The sequence below is a fragment of the Berghia stephanieae genome, chromosome 3 (genome assembly GCF_034508935.2).
Source record: "Berghia stephanieae isolate SIO BIC M18660-M18661 chromosome 3, UCSD_Bste_1.3, whole genome shotgun sequence".
NCBI lineage: Eukaryota > Metazoa > Mollusca > Gastropoda > Nudibranchia > Aeolidiidae > Berghia > Berghia stephanieae.
Window position 1 is genome coordinate 85489693 of NC_088362.1, and position 22193 is coordinate 85511885.

Consider the following 22193-nt stretch of genomic DNA (forward strand, 5'->3'; position numbering starts at 1 on the left):
AATAATTGCGTATGGTTCTCAGACCAGTAGATATGTGCACGTTGCACCTATCGCATCCACTCTATAAAGTCTAACGTACAGCTGTCAAATTGACTGATTATTTAGGAATGTTTTCATTGTTAACAGAAAAGTAAAATTGAGAATCATCATCATCATTAGTTGAAGTAGTAGTAGTAGTAGTAGTAGTAGTAGTAGTAGTAATAGTAGTAGTAGTAGTAGTAGTAGTAGTAGTTGTAGTAGTAATAGTAGTAGTAGTAGTAGTAGTAGTAGTAGTAGTAGTAGTGCTAGTAGTAGTAGTAGTAGTAGTAGTAGTAGTAGTAGTAGTAGTAGTAGTAGTAGTAGTAGTAGTAGTAGTAGTAGTAGTAGTAGTAGTAGTAGTAGTAGTAGTAGTAGTAGTAGTAGTAGTAGTAGTAGTAGTAGTATTTCAAATATTTTTGTCTCATGACAATTGCAAGAGATATCAGGGGGATTGAAGAAAATGGGATAAAAAACACAGTCGATGGGAACTCCAAATTGTATACCATGTTTCCAGTTTTAAAACTTGTATTTCTTTACACATTAATTTCTGTAGTTTAATTACGATCTAAACAAATGTGGTGTACAGCCAGAAATGACAATTAATATTCTAATTGATTCTTTCAAAAGGAATGTCATGGTTTATTGTATCCAGCACAGTACTGAGATTTAAAAGATTTAAAATGCCAGGTTATGATAATGGATCATGTGGTGGTGGTTGTGGTAGTGGTACGAAAATTGGAATAAGGCAATTGGAGGTGATGCTGCTGGTAGTAATTACAGTTACAGGGATTTTAAAGCAAATCATGCTTTGTTTGTTTTCTAAGGGTTTTACGGCGCTTGCATCACAACAAGGTTATGTCAGCGCGAGTAAAAAAGGAAGAAAATGTGATAGTCCAAAATTATAGAATTACAATTAAAGCACCAAAGAATAAGTAAGACAAAGGGGTATTGGTTCAAAAAGGGAACAGATGTAGATTCCAAGCTCATACAACCAATGCACTTAATTAGACATCACCTCAATGTCTCCTCCAGACAAGAGCATAGGATCCCACTAAGATGAATGCACTTCATGTTTATATGATATGTTTAAAACAAATTAACAAAATAATCATATATATATATATATATATATATATATATATATATATATATATATATATATATATATATATATATATATAACAATCAATACGTAACAGAGAGATGATTTACAAGGAAAAAAATATCACCTCCCAAACCTATAAAATTATACATTTGAATGTTTCACTCTCAGCCAAGGACTCCGACAAGGGCCAGGACAAAACTAAGTAATCCCATTTCAAGACAAAGACAGAAAACAAGTTGGAAAACATATATTATAGGAGGATAGAAGACACAACAAGTGACCTCCTGCCTTACTGTGGGAAGTCAGAAGACCCCATGAAGCTCTTCTTCCATCTCTCTCTCTCTCTCTCTCTCTCTCTCTCTCTCTCTCTCACTATCTATCTATCTATCTATATATCTCACTCCCTCTCTCTCTCTCTCTCTCTGCTTTTCTCTCTCTCTCTCTCTCTCTCTCTCTCTCTCTCTCTCTCAACTCCTCTTGTACTAGTAATAGTAGGAGTAGTAGAAGTATCCGTCGTTGTCGTCGTAATAGTGGTATTACTACTACTACTACTACTACTACTACTACTACTACTACTACTACTACTAGTAGTAGTAGTAGTAGTAGTAGTAGTAGTAGTAGTAGTAGTAGTAGTAGTAGTAGTAGTAGTAGTAGTAGTAGTAGTAGAAGTAGCAACAGCAGCTTCTTGTTAATCTCGAGAAAGTAGCCACCGAGCTATCAGCCCCACGAAAGGGAGAACGTTGAAATTGAGGACCCCTTAGCTCAATTGGTAGAGCACTGTCTGGATCACTCTGCTCACAGACTGATTGGATAGCTGGATCAAATAAATATGATGTCTCGGGGAAATTACTTTGCTACAGACCTGTCTACGGGATAACAAACCATTGTCACCGTTAGCTTCGTGCTTGGTTTCTCGTTAGCTTCATGCTATAGAAACGAAGATAAACTAGAGATTAAAAATGGGCTTCATAGCTGGGTCGAAACTTGAGCTTGAGCGTTTACATAGCGCGCATCCACTAAAAGTGCTCAAAGCGCTTTACAAAGGGTTCCTGATCAACAGCAACACTAACACGTAGAACGAGACACGATGCCTTCTAGACGATATTACATTTTTTTTCGACAGAGACAACGCTGTGAACGGCCAGATACTCATTTTACACTTACTGAGTACGGTGAAAGAATGTGAGTAAGGAGCCTTTTCCAAGGACTCAACTATGCGCCGAGCGAGGCTCGAACCCAGGACCTTCGATCCGAAAGCAAGTGTCATACCACAAAACCATTTTGCCGTATACGAGCTAGAGTATTGAACTACCTGTTTTAGCACCAAAAATGTGTCGGTTTTGTAGCGACATCCACGGTACACTTGATTAATATAACATACATGGATTCATTTACTGGCTTAATTCAAATCAGTAAGAGGGCAACGTCGTATTCTCCCAGGCTGGCCAAAGTACAAACTGGAAGAAATGTAATTATGAATAAATTAGAATCAAAACTTAAATTACTTCTAATCATTTACAAAAACAAAAAGGCCGTATTTTTGGATCTGTAATACAGTCTTTTTCCCCCTTGTACATATCAAGTCTTGAAATAGTACCAACTACTCGAGCTGTTTTTTCTTTTTTCTTGTACTCCACCACGGCCTCAAACACTCCATGCCCTGGGGTTGTTGCTATGGTAATATGATACAAAATCGAATTATCAGTGATAATATTTTTAATTCGATCCAAGGGACGCTCTTTCTCAAGAATAGACTCCACCGATTTTGGAAGAAGATTATGGCATTTATTCACTGCGAAATTTCCAAGTGCTTCCATCATTCTGGTCGTTATTGCCGAGGACAAAAGCTTCTCCGTATTTTTATCAATATTCACTTTAGTCAATGAATTACAGTTACAGTACTCTGTGGGAATCCCCGCGTCTACACAGGTTCTCGATTCCGGAATAAGTTTTTGGAACAAGCTGATGCCAATCTCAGGGTTGAAAACAGCAGGTGGCGAAGAACTTTTGAAGTAAAGGATATCCCTGAAGGTCGCATGAAGGTCATACACAGAAACAAGGCGACCAGCGTTTATTTGCAATCGATTGAATTCTTCTGGGTATTTTGATTTGAACCACTGTGGAAGAGCGATGAAACCAGCAGGTGACTTTGACTCGATGATTCCATTGTAAGTGTGTCTGTCAAGAGAAAGAGAGAATAAACGTATGATAATTGATTGAGAAATAATTTATACACAAAGTATTCTGGTGGGGATGGATCGCATCTCTAAATATATTGATCAATACGTCTTAGTTCAAGTCAAATACTTTTACATATAAATATAGATGGGCAGTGTGATGGGTAATTGATAAGTTGTGATAATAAAAAAAAAATCCCTAGAATTTTTACCTACTGTGTTAATTATTGATCTTCTATCGGTATTTATTGATTTTAATGGCAATAAACAAGATGTGATGTTCGGGGGTTTCATAATAAAAATTCAAGTCAATGAAAATTAGCTTGTTTATAGTTAAATTGAAGTCATTCAATTCTTCAGATCTGCATACGATTCTGAATTATTCAAAATACAATTTTTGTCTTCTGGATTATCAGATTTATTAAGCTGAGCTTAGTTGATACACATTTGATGTGATACCTCTTGTCGTTTGTTGTGTGAGCAGAGTATATTTCAAGACTGACTCATGTGGAACTTACCGTATACTCCCAAATCGTTCTCCATGATCACTGAAAAATACCATAACAGTATTATTGAGTGCGTCAGAATCTTTTAATGTCCGAAGGAAGCTGAGGTACAAGTCATCAGCCGAGCTCGCTCTGTTTTGGTCGTCATGAGTGAGTTTAGTCAGAAAACTGAACCCAAAAAAAGGACTGTTGGCCTCTTTGAACTGAGTAGTTAATTCGAGTAAAAAGTCGTTGTGTACATGAACAGCTGGCTTATCCCCCTTGCAATACTTGCCGGCGGAGGCCAGATTTTTGTTTGAACTCATAGCTAGTACTAACGCTCGACTGTAATAATCTACAGGCGACGTGTAAAACCCTTTCTTCAAATAATGAAATGCCGTGATATATTTTTCCTCCAGGTCCAAAGCGGTGCGATATCCTGCTTTGCTATACTCTGACCAAACGAAATAGGAATTAATTCTGTCAAATGGTTGTTTCGAGGTCCAATTCCCTTTTTTATAAAATCCGGCGCTATGACCAGTTAGCATAGGTAAAACGTTTGGGAATGTATTTAAACCAACTTTATTATATTTTTCAAATTCTATGGCTCCTAGATTTTTTAAAAGAAAGTTTCTCGTTTTTGGCATAGCCCTCTCACAGTTTTGCTTAGAAAGACCGTCTACTCCAACGAGTAGAAGATTAAATGTTTCCTTGGGTGCGAATTTTTTCAAGTGATTTACATAACGTAGCAGATGAGAATTCTTGTGAGTTTCATGCTTTAAGACCATGAAGGTAAAATATGAATTAGATATGGGTACATTGGATTTGTCATAACACTCCGCCTCCATGAACACATCTTTGCTGGTAACACCCATCGTGTCATTAAAACGCTTACTCCAGTTACCGTATATCACACTATTGTCATTGGTACTTCGCTTTGTTAAAGTTCTACAGCGACAATGAGAGAAATTCACAGCTTTTGGGTGTTCTTTGACTTTAGAAATATTAACTTTCAAAAATTGTCCTTCCTTGTAAACGAGCCAGGGGCGGCCCTTATCGCAATTTAAAGGCGGAAATTTTTGAAACTTCTTGATGATAAGTGGGTCGAATGCATCGACGTTTGTGAAGTGACAAACTCGAGTAGACGGCAGTGTAGGACGTAGAGTGTCATATGCTAGTTTTGACGATGCCGATGAGTCATTTGTTGACGCTTCAAAACGACCAGTGGTGTTGCGTGACTCCATGACGCGAATGCCTGGGAGAAAAAGGAATCGTTTTTGTCCTTGAGCGATGAATACAACAAATATGACTACAGCTACCAAGTTGACGAAAACTAGGATGCGCTGGCGCGGGGTCCAAGAAGTAAAACCTGAAAAGAGTGAAACAAATTATCACAATCATCATCATCTTCATCATCATCATCATCATCATCATCATCATCATCATCATCATCATCATCATCATCATCATCATCAGCATCGTCGTCGTCACCATCATCATCATCATCGTCGTCATCATCATCACCATCATCATCATCATCATCATCTTCATTATCATCATCATTTCTAAAACTGCTTACTCTTCTTATTCCTCTACTCATCCTTATCGCCAGTGAAATGATACAATATTATAATATTATCATTGCCATCGTCATCACCACACATTAATATCTTCATGAACAAAATCACAGCACTCCCACCACGACAAAGACCACAATCCCAACAAAATCAATCTCCATTGACAAAACGCTTTTTTTGTGTGGCAATTTTTTGGCTAGAAAACGTTTTCTTCATAATAAATAAAAAATTCCAAACTTATCAAACTTCTCTTGAGACTCAATTTTTTGATAATTTGGAAATCATTTTAGTACAGCGATATATGAAATAAATGTTTTCTGGCTAATATTCACCGAGCAACTACCAAAATACCAGTAGAATTGCCTACTATTCCCCAATTGCTGTAACAATAGGAAGCGTCTCACCTTTAGGTCTTAAGGGAGATCTTCGTTTTGTTATTGAATAATACATCGCTATTGATATCCGATCAATAGGTAAATCGATACTGGACGTGTCGTGAAATCCGAGGTTGTGAATAGGAGACGAGACACTCGTAACCTCGCTATTGTCACGTATATGAATGAACATAGTCTTTGAGGGCCGTACTTTTCATAGACTTAATGCATGTCTCCCTACCACTAAACGGATAGGATGCTAGTCTATCGCAAAGAACTTTTCCGCCAGATTGAATACACTGAGCTACCCAATCTCTGCTGGCTGGACGTGTCGTGAAATCCGAGGTTGTAAATAGGAGACGAGACACTCGTAACCTCGCTATTGTCACGTATATGAATGAACATAGTCTTTGAGGGCCGTACTTTTCATAGACTTTATGCATGTCTCCCTACCACTAAACGGATAGGATGCTAGTCTATCGCAAAGAACCTTTCCGCCAGATTGAATACACTGAGCTACCCAATCTCTGCTGACTGGACGTGTCGTGAAATCCGAGGTTGTGAATAGGAGACGAGACACTCGTAACCTCGCTATTGTCACGTATATGAATGAACAAAGTCTTTGAGGGCCGTACTTTTCATAGACTTTATACATGTCTCCCTACCACTAAACGGATAGGATGCTAGTCTATCGCAAAGAACCTTTCCGCCAGATTGAATACACTGAGCAACCCAATCTCTGCTGACTGGACGTGTCGTGAAATCCGAGGTTGTGAATAGGAGACGAGACACTCGTAACCTCGCTATTGTCACGTATATGAATGAACATAGTCTTTGAGGGCCGTACTTTTCATAGACTTAATGCATGTCTCCCTACCACTAAACGGATAGGATGCTAGTCTATCGCAAAGAACCTTTCCGCCAGATTGAATACACTGAGCAACCCAATCTCTGCTGGCTGGTCAGTTAGTTCAGAAAAAAAACCCCAAAATACCAAACTCGTCTGGACAAACTAGAGCGTTTTCATCAAGAGAGCAGTAACGGCGATGTGACTCGGGCTTTAATGAAGCTAGTTTCGCATCGCGAATTTATATTTTGTCATAGTCAATGTGTTTTACTAATCGTTATTTTTCGTATTGTTGCAAAATAAAACTATAATAAGCAAAAGTCATAATGTTAATTTATTGCATCCTCATCATCATCACCACCACCATCATCATCATCATCATCATCATCATCATCATCATCATCATCATCATCATCATCATCATCATCATCAATCATCATCATCATCAGTACCATTATCTTAACTATTATTACGATTATACAAAAGACAACCAAAATAAAACAAAATTAAAAACAGACTACATAATATAAGTTAAACCGTCTTCATGATTTCCAATTGATTGTAACTTACCTGCCATAACGATAATGATGTTGATTAGACCACTGAAAGCTGACGCAGCCGACGGTCGATTGAGGACAGCGACAAAGATTATTATTTATGAAGTCATGAAGCTTGTAATTTATTCAAAGGCGTATTTCCGTGATCGTGGAGATCATCAAGGCCGAGAAAACAATAACAATTATGACTGAGATTTACGTGGTCAAAAATTTATTACAGTTGATTGGGTGGATGAGAGTGGCCCTGAGGATAAATAAAAAAGATAATAATGACTTAACTTACATACTAAGTCAGATGTTACCGAATTTGTTTATGAAGATGTGAGATTTTATAAAGCGCAATAACCATTAAATGTGTTAGAAGAGCTTTGATAGAGATCCAACCCAACAGCAATACCGTAGTATGAGGTTACTTAGGCCAATTTTCTTGAAAAAGAATACTGCACCCAACACCTCCACCCCCCCCCCAACCACCACCACAATTTTTTCCCTAAAAATCTTTTGAGTGAAAACATTAACTAAATATTGTTAAATTTTGAGAAATAAGTTTTAAGGTGAACTACCTTTTTCAAGAACGTGGCCCAAGTAATCCTGATGGCCCAAGTAAACCCATATAACGGTACTTAAAATATAGGTCGAGATATGACGTAGGCTCGATACCGATGGTCTTTTTCCGACAAAAAACACTATCACCTACCAGGTCGTCATGTTATACCTGCGTAGGGTAAGAGAATGTGGGTAAAGAACCCTTTCCAAGGAAGACTCACACATAAAGACTCGAACCAGCGTCTTACAGATCCGAATCAATACCATATCACAAGACCACAAAGCCGCATATAGTTTTATTGTCTCGTTTTGTTGAAGTTTTGTTTAAAAGCGTATCTAGTACTTTATCTACGTTGTGAATCACACAACTCGGCCAGATTTACGTTTTGGTAGATAACATATATTATCGTTTAAAACGATCGATACTTGAAGGACGAGTTTCCAAGCCAAATGTTTAAACACATGGCCATCCAGCGTGCGTCAGATAATAAATAGCCTTAAATTTTTTAACATATTCTTAATAGACGGTAGTAAGCCCGAAGATTGAATGATTGAACCCAATTATTGTCAATTCAATCCAACTGTCCCAATTCCAATTTGAATTCTCAAGAAAAAAGTGTTCTCGTAGATATCATTTGAACACCATCACTTGTTTCATTGCGCTTTATATGTAATATTGAACATTGAGGTAATCTGACCATGCATCTAGTCAAACATAATATAAAATAATAGTACAAGGATTAGTTATCGACCATTTTCAGTCCCCCCCCCCCCCCAAAAAAAAAAGGGAGCTGAAATTGCGACGACCCCGTATATCTTTATGCTCGAGGGCATAGCATCAACACAAAGATTGACCATGCCTGATAACCTTAGAGAAGTCCCACTCATGCGTGTTCAGAGCACCGAATAACAAAACAACATTAAGTGACTATGATATGTGAAGTATCCCCTATATCGTATGCTAAGGACCGATGTCGAGAAATCGCTCTGGTTAGCGTGACTTTTACTTGGTTCCGACGATTGCTTTGACGATACAATTAAAGAAACCCCCTCTAACACTTATTAGCTATACATTACTTTAAGGTCACACAGAAGGTCTGGAAAGTTCTGTTGACAGACGCACACCATAAAGTTCACTTTTTACTAGGGTTCCTAAAGTTGTACACTCGGGTCGCTTCATATCGTACACTAGGCCTATTCAGTACATCAAGGCAGAAACCTTCAGTCTTGTTGTTATCTTATTATATATTTGGCAAATTGGATTTTTTTAGGCAACAACAAGGCTCCTAAACCACTGGACCAAATTGCCGTCTTGTGATAAAAGGACGTAACGTTATGGGGTTACTTTTGAGCTATGCTCGAAATTTTAAGGATTTGTTTTATGTTTCAGTTTCAAAATTTTGTATTTCTGACAGTGTTATTTTGCACACTACTACATGACCCAGAAAGTATTGTGCGCCGTGAAATGGGGATTCCCATAAATAGCTATTTTTTGTTTACGTTGGTGCTTACGTCCTTTTATAATATGGCGGCAGAATAGTCACCACATTTTGCATGGTGCAATTGACATGAGAATGGTTTGCGTGATTTATGAGATTGATTATTATTATCATTATTATTATTATTATTATCATTATTATTATTATTATCATTATTATTATTATTATTATTATTATTATTATTATTATTATTATTAATATTATTATTATATTATTATTATTATTATTATTTATTATTATTATTATTAATATTATTATTATATTATTATATTATTATTATTATTATTATTATTATTATTTTATTATTATTATTATTATTATTATTATCATTATCATTATCATTATCATTATTATTATTATTATTATTATTATTATTATTATTATTATTATTATCATTATGATTATTATTATTGTTAAAATAATAATAATAATAATAATAATAATAATAATAATAATAATAATAATAACAATAATAATATTAATCTAATAACAACAATAATAACATAATATTAATAATAATAATAATAATAATAATAATAATAATAATAATAATAATAATAATAATAATAATAAAATAATAATAACAATAATGATAATACTAATGATGGTAATGATAATAATAATAATAATAAAAATAATAATAATAAATAATAATAATAATAATAATAATAATAATAATAATTAATAATAATAATAATAATAATAATAATAATAATAATAATAATAATAATAATAATAATAATATAATAATAATAATAATGATAATAATAATGCTAATGATGATTATGATGATGATGATGATGATGATGATAATATATAATAACAAGATACTAACTACTACTACTACTACTACTACTACTACTACTACTACTACTACTACTACTACGACTACTACTACTACTACTAGTACTACTACTACTACTACTACTACTACTACTACTACTACTACTGCTACTACTACTACTACTACTAATAATAATAATTACAATTATAATTACAATAACAATAACATTAATAATAATAATATTAATAATAATAATATTAATAATAATAATAATAATAATAATAATAATAATAATAATAAATACAACAATAATAGTAATAACAAAAATAGTAACAATAACAATAACAACAACAATAACAATACCAAAAATAACAACAACAACAATAACAATAATAATAATAATAATAATAACAATAATAATAATAATAATAATAATAATAATAATAATAATAATAATAATAATAATAATATAATAGTGATAATAATAATAATAATAATAATAATAATAATAATAATAATAATAATAATAATAATAATAATAATAATAATAATAATAATAATAATAATAATAATAATAATAATAATAATAATGATAATAATAATAATAATAATAATAATAATAATAATAATAATAATAATAATAATAATAATAACAATAATATCTCCGAAAATGTACATAAAAAGCAACGTTCCACAAATTATTTTCACTGTAATCAAGGCCAAAGGTTTACCTCATTCCCTTCTAACCATCTAGTTTATGGTATCTTACTATCTGTTACAGCGGAATCAAGCAGCCCTGACCTTTAAATATTTTGGAAACACGATGCATTCAATAACATCTCAAACACCAAAACGCATTATATGACACGTTCAACGATCCTTCATCAATTTCTATTTCAAAAGCATTTTAAAATTCAATGCAGATCTATAGTTCGGACCTCAAACCTGAGAGTGTTTCTACATAACGAAGAAGGAGTTTGTGATAACGTGAAATAAGATGTTTTATTCCACCCCTTTCATAAGAAAATCCTATTATTTCTTAGTAAACAAGTACCTAATCGTTGAATAATTCTTTGAACGCGTTCAATTCAACGATTGCAGAATATTTTCGTACATTTTATTGTGTGAAATAGGGTGTAAAAGACTGCCGATTTGAAATTATAAATTATCTTTTGGTGCGCATGAATACAAATTTAACGTTCTCATTTTTTGGGGGCAATTCAAGTGGTAGCGGAATTAGGTCCAAAAACCCTTGAATTGTGCAAATCAGGGTTGAAAGCATGAAAATTACATATGTTGTAGAATATAAAAAATCCTATAATTTATTATATAGAACCACTCTGAGAGATCAGTATGAGTTGAGATACAAGGTTTTTAAGATTAGAAACTTTTGAAATGGACGACCAAAAATTCTTTCACTTTTATTATGTAAATATTCGAGGCAAGCCGACCCAAGGTTGTTTTACGCCATCCTTTGGATTCCCATTGGTGACTATTTTTAGCGTCGAAGCGGATGTTTTCCTTTCCCTTTACTTTCGATTCACGAACAATACAAATTATTTAATCGTAAATATTATTCAAGTTCACTTGTTTTGAAGGACGTCTAGCGAGCAATATTCTATCATATGAGATTTTTCTCCATCTGATTTAGTAAGTATAATCAATTGCTCTAAAACGGACGGCAGACGGGCAGATGAGCAGAGGGGTGGACCATACAGACACAGCTCAATAAATGCCAATAAACGGTGTTGGCAAAGGACAGTGCTCCCTCTCCCCTCCTCATGTTTTCTTTTCTTTCCCAAAATACTGCTTTAATCATTTTACGCGAGTTAAAACCTATCTCGGTCAAACTTGATGACAGTAAAGAGGCGGTATACGACTTAAATTATATAAGAACGCAATTATCATCATCATCATCATCATCATCATCATCATCATCATCATCATCATCATCATCATCATCATCATCATCATCATCATCAACCACTACGATGCTGTATTGTAGCAAGTTATTTACTTTACGTTATTTACCGCATGGGGACAATGGGAGAATGTTCTATTTGTACTGGTGTGTCTTTATGTAAGGCACTGCACACATTTTGCCTGCTGATGATGGGTCTTTAACGGAAAGAACGAAAGAAAGAAAGAAAGAAAAAAACAAACAAAAAACAAAGAGAGAGAGAGAGAGAGAAAGAGAGAGAGAGAGAGAGAGAGAGAGAGAGAGAGATGAAAGAATATTGCATATTATGTCTAATAAAGGAATGCATTTGCATGATTTCAGATACAAACAATGACAAAAAGAACTGCTCTCAGAGACTGGGACAAGTGTTTGGTATGCCAACAAGATAACACAGACCATTTAGAATGGCCCTCTACGTCGAGGTGGTATGACAAAGGGCAAGGCTATGAAACTCTTTTCTAAGATTTAATACAATTCAATTCTTTAGTTCGTGATGAAAACAAGTTGGATGTATTTATTTTTTCAATTTAATCAGAAAGAAATGAGATTATTGAAAGCTTAAAACAAAATGATGCTATGTGGCATAAGTATTGTGTAAAATGTAATGTCAACAAAATTAGACGACTAGAATTAACGACATCTTAAAGATATGCCCTACAAGAATGCCAAACTTCGTCTTGGAGGAGTCACGGTGTGAGATAGAATATATTTCGCCACCCAGAGAATAATGAGACATCGTTTAAAATTAGAGATTGCCTATAATAAACAAGGTTCTTTTTTTTGTAAAAACATGGAATCGGGAGTACTCCATTCTGTAATGACAACAGACAGGGAAGAAAAGATTCGTGAAATAGCGTTATCTATCAAAGATTCTGATATGTTGTCATTTATTGTCGGAGGAGATTAAGTCGCCCAGGAGACACACTACCATAAAATTTGTCATGCACGATACTTTAAAAAAAAAGCTTTAAAAGATGTCACTGCTGATGTCACAGTTCTTGAAAGAAATCGAGCTTTTGCTAACATTATATCTTTTATAGAAGAGAACCCTGCAGCAAATGTGACAATCGACATGAACCACTGTGGAGCTTATTTCCAGAATTGTCAAAAGTGTCCCAAAAACTCATCAAGTGTTATGTAAGAGAGAATGTATGGGCACCCGATGCAAGTGTTTAAGGTCCGGTTTGCCTTGCACGGACTTGCGTAGATGCGGGGGGGGGGGGGGGGGGGGGGGGGGGGGGGTGTTAGGTTAGTACAGCAATGAGTAAAATTCTCTCTCTCTCTCTCTCTCTCTCTCTCTCTCTCTCTCTCCCTCTCTCTTTCTCTCTCTCTCCGTCTCTCCCACTCGTTCCCCCTCTCCCTCTCCGTCTTTTATCTACTCGTTACAACACGAAATAACCATCAGTTAATTAACCGTAAATGGTAACCAGTGTATTTAAAGTTTTAGAACGCACATTGTATTATCGTGGTTATTTCCTCGGATAAGTAATGTTATATAGAAAAAAATAAAAGTGCTAAAACTAAAATCGCACTGTTATGATAAATTGCCAGTGTGGTTCTCTCTCTCTCTCTCTCTCTCTCTCTCTCTCTCTCTCTCTCTCTCTCTCTCTCTCTCTCTCTGTGGCATATAGTGCTTAGGCCACTGGGACCCCCCCTCCCCCCCTTTTGGGAGTTTATGCCACTATGTTTTTCAAATAATAGAACTTATTGGCCATACAAATTCCACTGTTACCGTAAAAATAAGTGTCATTTAAGAGAGTTATGGCCCTTTGAAAAAAGTGAGTTGTGTCCCCTTGCAAAAAAAGAGACAACATTTCTTTCAAAGGCTCTGGAGACTACAATATTAATTCAAATATATGCAAATTGGGTATCAAACTGAAGGAAATTGAATATACTATCAAACTATGTGCACAAGCTTTCAATTTGTAAATATTATATAGATTCACAGAAAGTTGAAACAATTTGTCAGTAATCTCATGAAGTGTCATATCTAAACTTATGGGCTATTTCAGTGTTTTACACAAAAATTATTTTAAATATGGCCAAAAACAGCATGTTCATTAAAAATGTAGCACTGAAGAATGCTATGGCCCAAGCCTCAACAACAACCTTCATATTTCTCCGTCACAGGAAAAACTAAAAGTGTACGCAACCCTTAAATTTTTCTCCACTTTGTGGGATGCCAAATTCATCATAATTTTCATTCTTTTTAAACATGGTATTGATGTCCAGTTGTCACATTTAAAAGTAAGTTGAAGGTGTGGTAAAAACAATAGATATATCATGAAAAAAGACTAATTTGTTCACAACCCAAGTGAAGCATCATTACCGAAGACTTTTGAACGAAATCGCATTGTTATATTATGAAGAATAATTGATACTCAAAAGGGATTCTTGATTCAAGATGCAGTAAGTACATAAAAACAATATCCTTATGTGTTTTGCAAACATGCTTTACTCCTTAACAGTTTGCACTGCTCACCAATTTATTACATATCCTCATCATCAGTAGCAAAATCCTCTTCGTCCTCTGAAGTGTCGTCAAGGAAATCACTGTCAAAGCTATCACTACCATCCTCGGCATATGTATCTTCGTCAGTACTGGTGCAGCTTTCTTCATACGCAATTTCCTGCAACTCATCTGGAATGAAAGCATCTTTGAACCACTGTACTTCCAATTCAGTTGCAGAATTTCTCTGCCAACCGTTATCCTCTGGTTTTGGAATGCTAGGATTCTGGCACACTGCATTCCTCCAAATGAGAGTTTGAATGTTGGCTCTTGATATGTGCAGTGACAATACTTGACTACAAGGAGGCATCTGACACAGATCAATTCCACCACTGCATGAGATGGTACCTTTCTTTCCTTTGAAACGCTGGCGAACTATGTCATACCTCACTTTGATGACACTTGTGCGTGAGGTTTTGCCATACAGCTTGAACACAAATGACTCTAACATGAGACAGTCATTACTCGAAACAGCTGCTGATGTTCCAAATCTGGAGAACAGAATTCTAAGATCTTCCTCCTTTTGAAGAAATTTTAGAGCTTTCAGCTTTCCTTGCCCAGCAAAGCAACTTGTGTCACAGCCTGTGAATGCATGGACACCAAGTAATGCATCACACATCTGTTTAGACAAAGTCTTTGCAATCTGAGAGACATTGATTTGTCGCCTGTCGTTGCTACAGCCAGTATCAAAAATCAGGGTCTTTCCAATTGTCTCTGAGAATGAAAGGAGAAGTAAGAAGGCATCCGTGTCTGGTGATCTGACAACAATTGTTTCACAGTTTGGTTGGCGGGAAGCATATTGACAGTGCAGTATAATTAGTGTGTCTGCCTCTTTCTGTGATGAGTAGAGATCTAGACAAGGTACAGCTGTGGTAAATTCATCCGTGTCACTGTAAAGTAAAGTGCATCTCTCTTCACATACAAAGAAGATTTCCCGTTTCTCAGTTTCTTTGCATATTCGTTACTTTCCCATTCCTTGAGGAGAAACCTGATAAGGGATCTTTTGTTATCAACGCAGCTGAGAAATGATTTCCAACGTCTGGGCACTGTTGTTTCAGATCCTCTTAACACGTATGCATTATCTTCAGAAGATCATCTCCTCAATCTCTCACAACCTTTGATTGAATCTTCTATGTAAGTATCAGTCACAAAGTGTACACAAGCTGCTTGTGGTAAGGAGGAAAATGTAAGTTTGGCTACTTCACCAAATGTATTTGGAATTGCTGAGTTTGTAACAGTGCATTGCCATCAACAATGTAAACGGTGTTTGTTTGTTTTTTTTTGCATAATCCTCGAACATTAATGAATTGTCAGGCGTGAGCTTGTGCAACAGAGTTGCTTTGTTGGTCTTCAGAGGTAAACCATCTGATGAAGCCAGCGACCATGGAGTAGGTGTTAGAGGATATTGAAGAACTTTTTGAAGATCAACACTGTGCTCTTGGGACAAAACAAGAAGCTGGCCAAATAAATGTCTTTGTGCCTTGATTTTGACCACGTTCATGTCTTTTTTCACTGTTACCACTTTCCTCAATGATGCAAATGTCTTGGTCTTGTTCCTTTCTAATGGCTTGTGAAATTCTACAGTCTTTTCCTTCAGTCTGTTTTCAACAAAACTTTCAAACAATCTTTTTCCTGTTTTTTCCACGGCTAGCAGGTCATCAGCAACATCCTCTTGCACTTTCATTCCTGAAGCTAGACTGACCAGACCATCTTCAACTTCAAAGGGATTGATAAATGCTGAAAATGCCTGGAGGATCTTTTGCACTCGCTTTTCACTTTGTCTTTTTTCTGCAAGGCTCAATTCTTTGTGGGTGTCTATATCCATACAGTTGTTGTTGCTGATCATTCTTTGGGTTGCTGATACATATTCTGCTCGATTGTGTCTTGTTACACTCCAACGGTAATAGCTTGGAAGACTCTTGCTGAACCCAACAATACCTCCTTTTGTCTTTGCATGTTTGTTTATTGTTTGTTCAATGGTCATATCAACTGCTATTCTTCCAGCAGGCGTCCTAGTCCTTGATCTGGAGACACTAAATCCATTATCTTGTAACATTTCTTCTGCCCCCTGGGTGGGAATGAATCAGGTTGGCTAGTGACACAAAATATACACTGAGATACTTGGCATAATTGTGGTGATTCATGGTAAAAAGCAGTGGGCACAGTTCTTTTAAACAAGATATATGAAGAAGAAAGTTGTTTGTCTTTGTAGCTCGCAGAAACTGGAGGAGAAGCCAAACTCTGTCCATGTATTGGATCCAGTATTGTGCAGTTTTTCCGTACTTTCCTGAGCGGACACTCTCTTTGAAGGCTTCATACTGGGAAAATAACTCAGCATACACAGTTGACTGGAGAATTTTATTAGCTGTATGGCTTGAAATTCCTTCGGTGAATTCCTTTATGTAAGACATGAGGTCTTTACTGAGTTTTGAATCCGTGTCCTGCTCAAATTTTACAAGCAGAAGTCTCTCTAGAGCCTCCAAAACAGACACATGCACTCGTATAGCCCTGTTGTAGTTCTTTCCACTCATAACCCTATCCATAGAACCATGTGCACATAGCCCTGCTTCAGTCACAATTTCTTCAAAACCAGATCCACTTTGCTTTCCCAGGGCACCAAGATATGACATTATGGTGTGAAAGACACCCAGGTGAATAATGACTGTTTTGTAAAGCTGTGGGTTTTGCCAGACAATATCGTAAGCTTTCTTTGCTACAGCAAGGTCAAATGTTACAAATGTATATGGCTGACCAAGCTCTTGTGTTGCCTCCAAAGATAGTTGTAACACCTTCTGTACTGTAGCTGCTTTAGTTATGGGAGCATTGATGACAGGCATATATTCAACAATTGAAGGCATGTTGGTTTCATTTTCATTTTGGGGGTTTGGAGTTGTTGATGAAAGCCAACCTTTCCAGCCAGGGAAACGTTCTCCGTCTGAATTCAACTTCATCCTACAGAACACCCACAGAAAATTATCTTGGTGCAGCTGTCTTTCTTGATTGTTTTCTACTGTTGTTGTGGAAACAGTCAGAGAAGGTTCTGCTCTTCCAATTGCAAAGCAAGGCTGAATTTGGATGGGTTTGAAAGTTGCTGACCTTTTCTTTGTTTTTCCAGTCGTGACATTTTGTTGCTTTATTTTTCTTTCCAAGTTTCCTTCTTTTATTTCTTGGATCATGATGCCATGAGTAGAGTGTGTGGTGCCAGACCCATCAGTGGTCTCCTCTGTGAGATCGAAATTATCCCAGCAAAAATGGGTGATTTTTGGATGTGCCAATGCGGCAGAAGGAAGATTTGTGGAGCATTCAACAACACTGTCGCACATTGCAGTCTCCAGTTCCAAAAGAGTAGAGTGGGATGCGCAATGTCCAAAGCGGTTAAGGATGTTTATAATCTGAAAACTTCCAGTCAAATGCCTCACAGTCATCCCCAGAAGTAAATGTTTAGGCATTTTCCATTGTCCACAAGTGACATTAGATCAAACATCTTGGGCCATGGAACGTACAAGTCTTTCAGACCTACTACTCATATGTCCTGCACCTTGCTTGGATAGGAGTGTAGTAAAAAATTTGATCAGAGCAGAAGGAAGTTGGTCTTGAGCAGATAGCAAATACTCTGATGTGGGGGGGCCGAGGCATTTGTGAATGATCTTTGAAAGAATCCAGAATCAAATGTCTCAAGGTTACAGCAGCTTCTTGCAGTTTTCTTTCCTCTGATGAGGCACTCTCAAATGCAGCTTCAATTGCACAGCCTTTGGGGACTTCATTATTATAGAGAAAATGGCTATCAAAGATTTAAAAACCCTATATAGCTTTGTAAAATATTTTATGATATGAGGCAAAAAATGAGAAATGACAATAAAATTCCACTATTTATTGCATTTGAAGCAATTTTAGGGTGATAAACAATCATTTTATGCACAAAAATGAGTTCACGAAAAATTGCACCCGATGACCTTTCAAGGGCCATACCTCCTGTAAATGATACTTGAAAAAACTGTAACACCCGGATTAATTTGTATTATATGTCCCTGAAGCATGCCTAAATTGTGCTAGTGCAAAATCCCTCTTGTTTATTCATCCTGAAGGGAAACAAGTACACTGTAATAGATTTTTTTTTTCAAATTATAGAGAAAATGGCTATCAAAGATTTAAAAACGCTATATGGCTTTGTAAAATATTTTATGATATGAGGCAAAAAATGAGAAATTACAATAAAATTCCATTATTGATTGTATGTGAAACAATTTTAAGATGATAAACAACCATTTTATGCACAAAAACGATTTCACAAAAAATTGCACCCAATGACCTTTCAAGGGCCGTAACTCTCGTAAATGACACTTGAAAAAAACGGTAACACCCGGATTAATACTCAAGATATATTGCTGTTTCAGAAAAACCATGTGGCGAAAACTCCCCCAGGGGGGGGGGGGGAGGGTTTCGCCCACTGGCCCATGCACTAATATCACTTGGACGTAGCCTCCCACACAGTCCTTCGGAAGAAGTCTCTGTCTTGTGCCCATCTGCCACATTCCGTCACGCCGTTGTTGAGCCATTCCTGTATATCCTGTTGCCATCTTCTTTGTGGTCTTCCTCTGCCTCTTTTGCCCTCCGCCATGCCCTCCAGTACATCTCTCTCCAGTGTGCCGTGTCTTTTCAGGTGCCCAAAGTAATTGAGTTTCAGCTTTTTTATCTTACTCATGAGCAGGGACTTTTTTGTCCTAGTGTTTTCATGATGTTTGCATTGCTTTCTTTGTTTGTCCACGGGATGCGTAAGATTTTTCTATAGCATTTCATTTCGAAGGCGGTTATTCTCTTTTCTGATTCTTTGGTTATAGACCATGTCTCGCATCCATATATTGCAGTGGGAAAAATACAGGATGTTAGGATCTTCATTTTCAGTCTGACTTCCTCGCTCTTCCAGATTGCCATCATTTTGTTTAGTTTGTTGCTTGCAATTGCAAGTCTTCTCCTGGTATCTGGTGCCGATTTTCCATTGGCTTCTATTTGTGCTCCAACATCTATATCAGATGTTATTTATACGGATCTTAGCTACCTATATGCCAATTTTCAGGATTTCAACCCCAATGTGCACGGTTTTAGTCTAATTTTCCCTAATACAATGAATATGAAGAAAAAAACATATTTTTACAAATCATATATTAAAAATAAAAAGAATAACAGTACATAACAGAGAGATGATCTACAAGGAAAAAATATCATCTCCCAAAACTAGCTATACATTTGACTGTTTCTCACCCAGCCAAGGACTCCGGCCAGGGTCAAGATAAAACTAAATAATTTCATTCCAAGACAAAAAGAGAAAGCAATTGGAAAACAGATACAGGGGGAAAGGAGACACAACAAGTACCTCCATGCCCACTATGGGAGGTCGGGAACCCCACCCAATATAATCACTTTGTACAAACCACCATCATCCAAACATAGTTATTTTTTACATGACTTTGAAACACTCATCAGCAGCAAAGCACTTCTTTCTGGAATCTGCTTGTTGTTGGAGATTTTAATATTCACATGGACGAGATAAACAACGCAACAACTAATGCTCTGAATAATATAATAAAATCCCTAAATCTAACTCAAAGTGTTCAGTCATCGACCCATGACAAGGGACATATTATTGACCTCGTTATACATAGGATGTCTGATGATTATATATCAAAGAAATATCTGTAATTCAAAATCATTTTTCAGATCACAAAACTGTACTTTTTTACCCCTCATCATCGAAACCGTCCTATAAACAAAAACAATTTAGTACCGAGAATCCAAGTCACTTGTCGCGATGATTTTATCAAAGACCTGAGCAACGCACCGTGTAGAGGAAAAAAAGAAACAAATGTAGCAGACAAACTAAATGTATTTGACACAGTAATCCTGGACATTCTTGAGAAGCATGCACCACTACAAACACGAATGATATCACTTTGCCCAAATTCGCATTGGTTTTCTGAGGATATAAGAACGTCAAAAAAGAAAAGAAGAAAAGCGAAAAGGCTATTGAGGAATATAAATTCAATTAACAATAAAGATCTGTACATTTCCATCAAAAATGAAACAAATAGTTTGATCGAAGAGGCCAAACGAAATCACACCAAGAAAACTGTCTCATCCAAGAAAAATGACACAAAAGAACTTTTTAAAATCGTAATCGGTCCCCTGACTGAAAGACACTGCTTTAAAAAATGCCGTTCATCAAACACAAGTGGATTTGAGTTAGCACAGCGTTTTGATAAATATTTCAGAGACAAAATATACGAAATACATTTCACTTTCGACAAGGAACATTGCAACATCAAAGACATACCTAAAACCTCTGAGAAAACTGACAGCGCTCTACCTCTTTCATCTTTTGAACTCGCGACGGAAGAGGAAATAATACAACTAGTTCACAATAGCCCAAACAAATCAAGCCAACTCAATTCAATACCAACATGGGTTATAAAATCGTAAATTAATGAACTTGCGACCTCCGTAACATAAATTGTCAACGGCTCTATTACGAATTCTGATTTCCCCACAAACCTAAAAATGGCTCACGTTACTCCCTTGATAAAGAAGTCATCCTTTGACATAAACAATCTCAAAAATTATCGACCAATATCCAACCTTCATTTAATATCCAAGTTGATCGAAAAGATTGTCACAAAAATACTGCAAGATCACATGTTAAGGAACAGTTTGTCGATTCCACAATATATTACTGTATGCACATTCAATTTATTTATTTTTAGACCTTCTTGTTCTAAATCACAATTTAATTGGAAAGAAAACAAAGTGGAATTTTAAATTGTTTCACACAGAGGATTCAAGATCTGACAAACTTTCTAACAACAAATAATTTAAGATATTTTCAGTAAATCACTTCACTTATATAAAGACACCTGTATTTCTCATGTACCCTTCCTCCCCTCCCTGTCCACTGTCCACGTCAAACCTTGAAACCATCCAACCTGAACGCGACCGGCTCATGAATAATCATGCCAAATAAACACTTTATTTACTTCAAATGCGATTGAAACTTTAAGAAACGCTGTCAGAGGAACAAAATAAATGGGTGGATCAGTTTGTAGTAGTATTGGCTACTGAAAGATCGACAGTTCAAAATCCAGTATAAGAGAAACGCGTTTGTCATGGATCGCGTCACTTTGTTGTTGTGTCCAACCCAATGTGTACACAAAGAAAGTAAGACCGACGTAGCTCATATTTTCTTTGATGTGAACACAATAATGAGGAAAACTCGCATGAAAACGTTTCTAAGGGTTTGATAATGGGCACAACCCATTAATTACTCAACTCTAAGAGAAGAAAGAATAAGCCACTTAGATTCTAATCCCGTATACTTTTTTAGTCCTTGAATTGATTGCTCAAGTCACTGATCAAGGGACTAAAGCAGGTAGCATTCACTCACTAGGATATTCGATGTTTATACGAATATTATGATTTTGAGCACTAAAAGAGGAGAACCCACAGTGTTTGCAGAAAAATAAAGGCTAATGGGAATAGGGCATGCATCTTTTTTTTTATTATTATACCACCATATTTTGAAAATTAACATACGAGTCGATCGAGACGAATCTTTTGAGCTATCAACGATCAAAATCGATCCGGTTATAAAGTCTGTAGGAGTGCGCAAATGAAACAGGGCGGCCGGATGGCGATTCCTGACATAAAATGACCGATCATAAAATAAAATAAAAAAAGTAAAAAAAGGAGCTTTTATATAGTGCAATA

The 22193-nt window shown here is 36.1% G+C and overlaps 1 protein-coding gene across 2 annotated transcripts in view; it reads right to left on the reverse strand.

The window, feature by feature from the left end:
* Positions 1-2544: 2544 nt before the first annotated feature.
* LOC144969681 (uncharacterized) overlaps positions 2545-22193 on the reverse strand; it is a 42102-nt gene continuing 22453 nt past the window's right edge. For both annotated transcript variants that reach the window (XM_078908831.1, XM_078908830.1), the window contains 3 exons: positions 7154-7384; positions 3819-5154; positions 2545-3301 (listed from right to left, as the gene is read on the reverse strand). In XM_078908831.1, the coding sequence (XP_078764957.1) occupies positions 2635-3301; positions 3819-5154; positions 7154-7160 (2010 nt within the window). In that variant the 5' untranslated portion in view covers positions 7161-7384 and the 3' untranslated portion in view covers positions 2545-2634. The remainder of the gene's footprint in view (positions 3302-3818; positions 5155-7153; positions 7385-22193) is intronic.